The sequence below is a fragment of the Phymastichus coffea genome, unplaced genomic scaffold (genome assembly GCF_024137745.1).
Source record: "Phymastichus coffea isolate CEN01 unplaced genomic scaffold, Cenicafe_Pcof_1.1 PCOF00050, whole genome shotgun sequence".
Lineage (NCBI taxonomy): Eukaryota > Metazoa > Arthropoda > Insecta > Hymenoptera > Eulophidae > Phymastichus > Phymastichus coffea.
In genome coordinates, this window is record NW_026706861.1 from 244,241 (window position 1) to 253,851 (window position 9,611).

At 36.8% G+C, this 9,611-nt stretch overlaps 1 protein-coding gene across 1 annotated transcript; it reads right to left on the reverse strand.

Moving 5' to 3' along the window:
* Positions 1-520: 520 nt before the first annotated feature.
* Positions 521-2,374, reverse strand: LOC131665412 (A disintegrin and metalloproteinase with thrombospondin motifs like). Its single transcript, XM_058937288.1, has 11 exons — positions 2,324-2,374; positions 2,143-2,259; positions 1,941-2,077; positions 1,741-1,870; positions 1,533-1,675; positions 1,403-1,458; positions 1,228-1,336; positions 1,009-1,155; positions 807-933; positions 632-736; positions 521-556 (listed from the first exon to the last, which is right to left on the reverse strand). Exons 1-11 carry the CDS (start codon positions 2,372-2,374, stop codon positions 521-523), a joined length of 1,158 nt encoding a protein of 385 aa, XP_058793271.1.
* Between the last annotated feature and the right edge of the window lie 7,237 nt (positions 2,375-9,611).

Here is a 9,611-nt window from a genome sequence, read left to right on the forward strand (position 1 = left end):
ATAGTCATTATTTATTAATTAAGAGAAAAATATAAATAATTCAAATAATTTTTTTTTAATTATATGGTAGTTGCCATATGACGCAAATGTCGACAGTTTGTGCAGCGATGATGAGCTAGACTGTGGAGGTGACGTTGACAGATAGCACGTATATAACGTCTTAACGGTGAATACATGCTTCCATTTTGCATCACGTTGTCAACCTAGCTCCAGGTTGTTGAGATTACTAGCCTAATTATTTATGGAGTTTTCGGTATTTGGGAGTGGAGTGAATTATAAATATTTTTATTTTCATTCTAAAATCATATAAAAATTCTCTTTTTATCACCATCTAATGCTATATATTTCAACGTGAAATTTTTATAAAAGTCATTGTTGTAAACGGAACGTATATACGTATATACATACATATATATATATGTATATATATATAATATAAATTGCCTACAATGATAATTATTTAATAACCAAAGAAATAGAGGATATTAAATTAATTCTTTAAGTCATCTACTTTGTTCTTTCAGTTATCAGGAATGCATTCCCCAGAAAAGCAGAACTGCAAATTAAATTTTTCAAATACAATATGGATCTAATTAAAATTGTAATAGTTCAATTCAAATACAACACGAACCTTATTTTCTCCACAGATCGTTCCATCGGGTGTAATACCTATTTTTTTACAATTAGATCTTTTTGTACTAAAACAAATAAGCTTATTACACATTCTCTTGGGATTCTGAAAAGAAAAATTTAATTGACAATTTTGTAAGGTAATAGAATAAGATTCCTATCGATTAAATACTCACATAACAAGCGACGTCATTACCGGTTCTTTGACATAGTTGATTCGCACTTAATACCTGTCCTGGTAGAAGAAATTGAACCAATGAACCTGGGTTTGGTATATTTTTCAAACATTCTGCTGTTCGTTTCCTAAAAGAAAGTAGTTTTACACTTTAAGATACGAACTACTTATGATTTTTCATCTATAATAAAATTAATCAGTACGCTGGCACTTGATTGAAAATTTCCTTACTGCAACTTGACCATCTAAAGTTATTTACGGCATATTTAAATATCGAGGGGGCCATGATATAACTTTCGCAAGTCATGCAAGGCGCTGCCTCATCAGTACCATCGTGAGGGATACCCAACCTAGACAAAAATTATAATGAAAATAATAATTAGTTCATTTACTTTTGAAATTGGATAAAATCAATGAATTACAGATGTGCGATTTCATGAGTAGTTGCAACAACACCATTGAAAGCTCCGTTATCTTCAACGATAGCCGTACTCAGGTGCGAAAGACACGATGCTCCAATCAAAGAAGCACCTGTGAGTAAATATTGAATTCAGTTGTAAATCAAAAATAATTTGTTGAAATAATTTTTCTTCGTACCGATAGTTTCAGATTTACATACATCGCGTACAGTATCGACTATACATACGTCTTCTCTATAATATACCAATAATAAGTAATAAATATAGTGTTTTTTTCAAAGATTTATATATTGCAGGAAAATAATTACCCAGTTAATGTCACTAAAATGTCATGATTTGCGGTTTGATTTTTATTCTTAAAATATTTTCCTTGTTCAAATATAACTGCATTTCCGTCGACACGTCCCCAAACATCTTTATTTTCTTGTATGTAATACATCGCGTTGTCATCCTTGATGCGTAAAGATGAATCGTGTTTGTAATGTATTTTAGAAAACGAAAGTTTTTTTCAAATACCTTTGCTATTACGATTCCAGCAAGATTTATGTAAATTCTTGGAGAACGCAATGGACGAAATCGTAAATCAACACTAGACCAAAAACTGATGATGTATTCTAAGGCATCGTCAATATTTTCTCCCAATTTCCTAAAATTGAAAATGTAGTTATATCATGCATATTATAAATAAGCTTAAATAAGTTGGATTAAAGTTCTACTTGTATAAATTATAGTCAACTGCAACTAATATCTCTAAATAAAGTGTTCTTTTTTTAATTCCACTGCTTGCATTTGTCGAATTCTCGTTTGAACTATTATTATTATTAATATTGATAAGACCGGCTTCTTTAAGAGCCTGAAATGTATTTGTAGATTCATTATTAACATACGGTTTTATGTATTAAAAAATGTAGTACGTACGTTTGGTATATGTTTTAGGGTGGGATTTTTAGAATTTTTCGGGTTTGATTCCAAAAACCACACTGGTGTATTTGTTCCAGCTAAAAATGGACTTGACTTTGCACATAATAGTTGCGCCTGAACAGTTAATACAAAAGATCATCTGATTTGCTTAGTACGAATATTTAAAAAACAGACTTACATTACAATGATGTATAAATATGATTAGCAAAATTGCACTCGTTACTCCCATTATTATTTATTACTTGGAACGGAAAACTTTCTAATTGCCATTAAATGATTGAGTTACCTAACCGAAGAACTTCTTTACAGCAACTAAAATTAGACTGAGTGAGTATGATCGATTAAATGCTTTCATTTAAACACCTGGGTTAATGTGATATCCCCTTCAATAAATAAAAAGGAGGTATTTACTCAACCCGTGCAAAGTTTTTTCGATAGATAACTTTTTCACATTTCTCTTGTCAGAACAATTAATTGAAAGTAAATTTTGAAACTCATTTACATTAAAAATGTTGAGCTAGTTTGCGGTAGATAAGGATTCTAGATATCAAATTGTTTTCCATGTTGTTCATCGTGTATAACATTTTTGCTCGTTAAAATATGTATCTAGAATTTTTTTGGGCAATGAAAAGAGTATTTTCTTTTATACGATACATATTAATTTTCCATAGGTAGAACGAAAATTTTGCGTTAATAAAAATTCGATAATAAATCGTTTCAATCATTGCAAGATTATGGCACTGATTTACGTCGCGACCTCCCGCATCTTCGTGTATCTCGCTTAGCCAATAAATACATGTATATACGCATAAATACAAGAAGAGACGTATAAATAAACGAAGGAAAAAGCTGCTCGTGGTGTTGTATAAAGTCAAGCTAATTTACGTGGCGGGGGAGGGAAGAGGAGGTCGTCGCCGCAATTGAAGGAAATTGAATTCATAATTCGCGCGATAAAGTTTCGGGCACGGGGCATACACACGATTTATGTGGCTTTGATTGCGAGACGCCGCCGCCGCAAAATTCTTTTTTCGGGGTTTTGCTAATGTATTATACGAGGCGGCTCGATGAGGTATGAAGTCGAGTAGTATGAAGAAATAGTGTGGGTAATTAGCGAATAGGCGTAATAAATTTCATATACACATACGCGCGCTGCAACCTTCGCGCGGTTTATGTATTTTTTTTGCTCTCGTGCGTGTACATACTTGGAAAGTGAAATTTCAGTTATTCCACGTGAGTTATTGATATTGAATGTTGAACTACTGCCGATGTATATACGATAAGCCTAGTGCCAATAAAACTTCTGCTTGTTTTATCCAAGTTATATATAGGGAAGAAGAAATAACGATAAAAAGCTATCCGAGAAACAAAATGACACGTGAAAAAATTGATAACGTCTGAGAGAATTGATTTTCACAGTCTCTTTATAATATTTTACCATTACTAATGACGTCAGACGCGCTCTTATCTCCCTTTTCCTTTCTCGTTATATTGATTAACATATTTGGCATGAAATACTTATTTTAAAGATGAATTTTTACAAAACGCATATCGTTGCGGAAAAAATACGTATTAGTAAAACAGTTCCGCATATTCTTAAATTATGAATCATCATATGGAAAACTGCTATCAATAATCTTTTAGTTTTTTTCGACTGTACGGTTCAAATTATAGTTAAACATGTATCCCACTCTTTTGTATGAAATTTTCTACATTACAAAATTTATTTGAATCTTACACATTTAAATATTAAATTAGCGATTAGTAACAGAAGATAATCATAACAATTTTAAAGTATTACGAAACAATTTACTCGCTGCTAGTTTTATAAAAATGAGCTTTAAAGCAATAGCCTTTTTTTACTTGAATTATCTTTCAAATAATCCGTATAAATTATGATAAATTGAATTTTTACCATAAAATCTCAACTCGAAACCATATATACACTTATTTGTCGCCACATAAGAGTAGTATACTATACGACCATCTAATCAAATCACGGATAAAATGCTTGATCATTGTATTCATCACTTTTGTAAGAGGGATACAAATTTATTTATAATTTTAGAATTATTTATTTATTATTTATAATAATAATTTATAATTATTGAAAATGTTAATGATAATTAAATAAACCTTATGCTTATCGTCGTATAAGATGACGATGGTAAATTGAAGGCAACCTCATCAATTATTCAGTTTAAAATTTGTAGCATCAATTTTGAAAATAAGCCTACTCAACGACAAGGTTGAAGTAATTGCTCATCAATTATCGGTAATAGCGAGAAAAACCTTCGATTGCTCATTTACGACCGAAACAATTTCATGTTACGCTCGTTGCTTTATAATGCAATGATGAAAAACCACCCACGCCAATGAAATCCGCGACCGAGACCCCGACATTCTTTCAACGTTACTCTAACGGGTGATGGAAAATCCTTCATAATGCCGTTGTACAATACAATAGTCAAGGCCCAATGAACCGCTGGGCCGAAAATTAATTGGCGACCTAGGGTCGCGCGAGTCATGCGATATTTCACGACTTCGAATGGGTCACACGGAGACCACCTGTGTTGCTGTTTAACAATGCATCACCCGCGCAAATGATGAATGATGACCGAGGAAGAGCGTATACGCGCCAGCGCAGAAGGAGCGAATCAATGAGACGCGTTTCGCAAAAAGCGCGCGCTGCCTTGCGTTGCAAAAATCCGCGTTAATTTATATGCGCGCGGAGAGCAGCTGAAGTGTGACGCAAGTTGCGACGACGAAAAATTGAGTTGTGTGAGAAAGTGAACGCCTGCCGTTGAAGTTCGTATCGCGTTGATTGCCCGTGAAGTTTCTTTTTGCGATTGTAATTACAATTTAATTTCTGCCTGGCAATTTTGGAAATCGTGCGAACTCCAGTCCAGCACGTGAGAAAATCAATATGATACTCGATGATCAAAGTATCACGAGCGACAATAATCTCGCAAATCTTCAGGAAGCATCGATCATGAAGTCACTGAAAATCACCAGCAATAAAAGCTATACGATATCTTCCTTTGGTGTCGCGTAAAAAAGGAGAACAGTAAAGCCGGGGGCGACGCGAAGATGCCGTTCAGCCAGCCAAAAAAGCGTCGCTGTCTCTCTCATTCATGTCTTCTCATTCTCGCATATAGCAGTAAATAATGTCAGTCCAGGGCAGTATTATTCACATACGCTTATTGTATATGCGCGCGAACATCATACGTATATTTATGATTCATTTATGCAGAACTTTTCAACGGAATCAGAGAGAGAGAGAGAGAGAGAGAGAGAGAGAGAGAGAGACAGAGAGAGAGCTGCCTGAATTTCTAAAAGCCCCTGGAGTTGTCGAGCTTTTATGAGAAGTTAATTGCCGAGTAATTGCGTCAGAGGAGTTTCACTTTTTTTTCCTTGCACATGTGGAACTGCTAAAGGAGGATTTCAGAGAAATGGGAATACTCGGGTTTTATGATCTGATTATATGAAAGCGTCATTCTATATTTGCATTTTATTTAATCTTCGAATGGATTAGAAATCAGAAATAATTTACATAATAGATACTTTTAATTAGCTCGCATTCAGTTTTAGTTCAATACGTAAATAAGTTCTAACATTTAAAAATGTTCTAGACACGTTTACTTCGAAGCTAGCAAGTAAAATAATGCAACTGTTTTGCGAATAAGTACATCTAGATTCCGAGAAAATCAACGTATTAGGTAATACGATTGTTCACGCGGTATTTTCAAGCGCTAGGTATAATATTCTTTCGCAAGGTTCGTGGTTGCAGCTATTAATAACGGCACTTGCCTAACGAAATTTACGCGAGTATTCGTCATAAGATTTGGGAGCAGTTGAACGGGTAGAAAAGAGAGGTCTCGCAAAGATTAGATCTGCGCTCAGCTTATCGCTCGACTACAAGCTTCCCTCGGGTTGTAAAACATCGGGGCCTTATCTCCGCGGGAACCGCGAGCGCGAGCGAGGTGCCACAGATGTAGTTGTTGCTTGCACATTGTACGCGAGAACGCGAGAGACTCTGCACGATGCACGAGAGCGCGTTTTACCGTGATTGGACGACATGGGTTTTGATTGCGAACTTATAACCTTCCAAGATTTTCGCTATACTTGGAATAGGTGTGCGTCACTGGATTAACAGCGCGACTCATGGCTTCTGAGACATCGGCCACGTTCATTCATATACGAGTTTTTTTCGATCGAGAGTTTTTCAGTAGCTTTTTTAGTCAATCTATAATTGTTATTGAGCGTATTAATCTTTCCGTATTGCCTTGAGAAACGAGATAGCGGAGTGAGCAGAAATACAAGTATAGCGCATTTCCCGAAACTCAACTGTGGAAACATCAGTCAAAGAAAGCTTGCGTAGCGCGTCAGCATAAATCTGCGCGTCAGTAAGCTTGCAGCGAGGCCAAAGTGACTACGGACATTAAAGTGGGTTTCTTTCTGTCAGGGAGAGCGTCGGTAGGTATTAAAATTCTCCGGGGATATATAGTCCAAAGGAATCCACGCGCGGTGCCTTTGAGGGCTTTCGCCAAATAAATTAATCTATTAACGCCGGGCCTCCGCAGTGTAATCCCCAATTAGGACGAAATTGATTACGTCGGCTTATCTTGCGTCTTAAACCTTTATTCTATTCGCGATGCGCGCTGCGGTGGCGAAAAGCGAATGACTGAGCGCGCAAGGGGAAGCTGCCGACCTTCTCGCATGAAATTTTCCAATTTAAAATCGCAGAAAAATCATAAGGGGCTTCAATCGATACACCGATATTAATAAGAAGATCGTCAACATAATTCGTTAACAATCAAAATTTTCGATTCCTCCTCGTTAGCGTTAATCAATTAACCGCCGAGATAGAGAGATGGAGATTGGAATTGATAAAATCTCGATCTGCGATCGATTCTTCAAAAAGGCTAATCTGTAATCGACGACGTGAGGAATCCTTTGCTTGCCTGACTTATCACCGTGATCCACCGGCTATCCTCTAATTCCATCTAATTAGCATTAATCGTATCCACGATATGAATTGAAGAAAAAAAAGCGAGTCGGGTTGAAGCATCGAGAAAAAGAGTGAGAGAGAGAGAGAGAGAGAGAGAGAGAGAGAGAGAGAGCGGGTGCGCAAAAGATAACATCCATAATCGCGAACGGTGTTGCCGGCTTGATCTTATCGGTTGATTTATGAATGAGCACGCGGTCCAGGGGACAATTTGTTGCGCGTCCCCTCGAGCGTGGGAGAACGCAAAATTTCGCTCGTGTATACGCAAAAAAAAACAACCAATCTCGGTTGATTCATGTTTTTCCCGTTCTTGTTATTCGCGACACCGGTAAATATGCGTTTATGCGAGCCATCACTAGGAAACACTTTTCCACATACGAGGGAGATGGTTGCCGCAATAAAAATTTGTATATCAGTGACGATTAGTCAGATGAGTGCAAACTTAATCGTGATAATTTGTCAAGGTAGCATCTAATCGCACACGCATATGCGAGGAAAGGTGCACGCTTTTAGTGGAGAAAAACTAATGTTAAGAGACTCGATTGGTAGTTGAAAGCTTTCGAAAGAGAAATTACTGAAATTAGAAATATTCACTTCGCCGGGACTACTTAAGATATTGCGATCCATTTGATATTATTCGAGTGCATCGGTTATTATTGATTTGGTACTTTTGGGTAAATAAATTTACTCAATCAGCGATTCAGATCAATGTTGATATTGTAATTGGACGACCGACCGAAGTCATCTATTACTACTTAGTAAATACATTTCAAGTTGATAAACAACTTTGATCAAAGTAATAACTAAAAACAACGTCAGCATGAGCGAGGAATTGATATGCTGTCAACAAACAACAACAGGAATTCCAAGCTGACGAAAAAAATTGAGCTAAGTACCGCCCAATAATCAATAACTCACGCAACCCACGCGTTCATGACCCGCAGCGGCATTAAACTCCCTCGAGCGAAGCCTGCTCCCTCCGACAGACATTCATCTCGGGGCAAATCACACACGCAACAGGTTGCGCGCGCCTTTCATTTGGCCTCTGGGCCGCGATACGCACACAGGAGTAAATTGCGCGCGCCTAAGTTTGTAAATGGCTACTCTGCGAACGTAGCATTTGCGATATAGCTTTTCGTCTGGATTATTGTCATTAGGATCCTTCACGCGATATTGTTCTCCTAGACTTTTTGATGTATTGAGGAATGTTTCTTTTCGACTTGTAATGCAGGTGGCGTTGGAATTCACCTTTAATTTACGTATAACGCGGCAAATAACATATATTTTTTTAAAATCAGGACACGTCGTTCGTACGCGAGAAGGAAATTCAAAGCAAAATTTGATAAATATTCGATCATTTAGCAACGATCAAAGTGAGAGAGAAAGAGAGAGAGAGAGCTTTAATAATCTCCTCGATTATTGGAAATATTAAAGTCATCGATCCTCGCGCACTTTTAATTTTCAATTATTTCCAAGCCGAAAATTTGCTCGAAAGATAATAATACTTATCACGTAATTATCGCTCGATGAGCTCTTAATGGACAGTGGAAAAAATGGATTTTAATTTCATCTTTTTTAATCAACCGAAATCATTGACAAAATATCAAAACCTTACATTCCGCATTAAAATTGTGAACAATCAATATTTTTTCCTCGAAAGCACGTCGATTACCTTGATGACACTCCAGATTCGGTGAAAAGACCATCGACGTGCTTTGTAGCTTGATTATCTTATAATGTTGCCGAAGGATTTAAAAGCAAATTTTCATCGCGCGAGTATCCAGCACAATGATAACCCACACGGATTTTCCAACGGATTTCTTCTCGCGAGCACTCGAAAGGAAGAACAGGATAAGAATGGATTTTTATACCACCCCAGTATATATAAGAAATCGGTGTACGTTGAAGGCCATTTGTCAAGGAGTAAACGAGCTGCGGTTGCTATACGCTAATTTTTTTTGTAAAAAGTACAAAACGAACGAAAACAAATCTGCTCGCACGCGCTCGAGTGATTATCAGCTGATTAATGCCACCTCATTTGCGTAACCTTCTTTGAACGATTCGCGCGCGCGTCCGGTTAATTTTGGCACCGAGCGCCATCGAAAGTAACATACTAAGTATATACGGAATTTCACGCGTGAAGATGGTGCATGTCCCGTTTAATTATATTTTTTCGGTTATTTATCTGCTTATCGCGCGCTTGTTTCGAGAATAAAGCAATAAAATATTTTCAGTTTGTTCACGCGTCGTCGATCGTTTTTATTCTTTCCGTTTTCTATTATTCAGGCGGTATGTGATATGAAAAATCGTCGTTCGCATTGTCAGAGTAACACTTTTCTCATCTCATCGAATCTGCAACAAAAAAAAAGAAGGCAAATAAACGTTCACCGAAGGAACCACCTCTTCACAACGAATAATCTGTCTTCGCCGCGCTAAAAAGTATGTAAAACTCCGGTGTTTT

Bases quoted from the DNA above. Each gene is read 5' to 3' on its own strand.
- LOC131665412 (XM_058937288.1), bottom strand. From the start codon at position 2,374: ATGGGAGTAACGAGTGCAATTTTGCTAATCATATTTATACATCATTGT. The intron at 1,459-1,532 runs GTAATTATTTTC...GGTATATTATAG, and splicing joins ATTTTAGTGACATTAACTGG to AGAAGACGTATGTATAGTCG. The intron at 1,337-1,402 runs GTACGAAGAAAA...ATTTACTCACAG, and splicing joins ATGTAAATCTGAAACTATCG to GTGCTTCTTTGATTGGAGCA.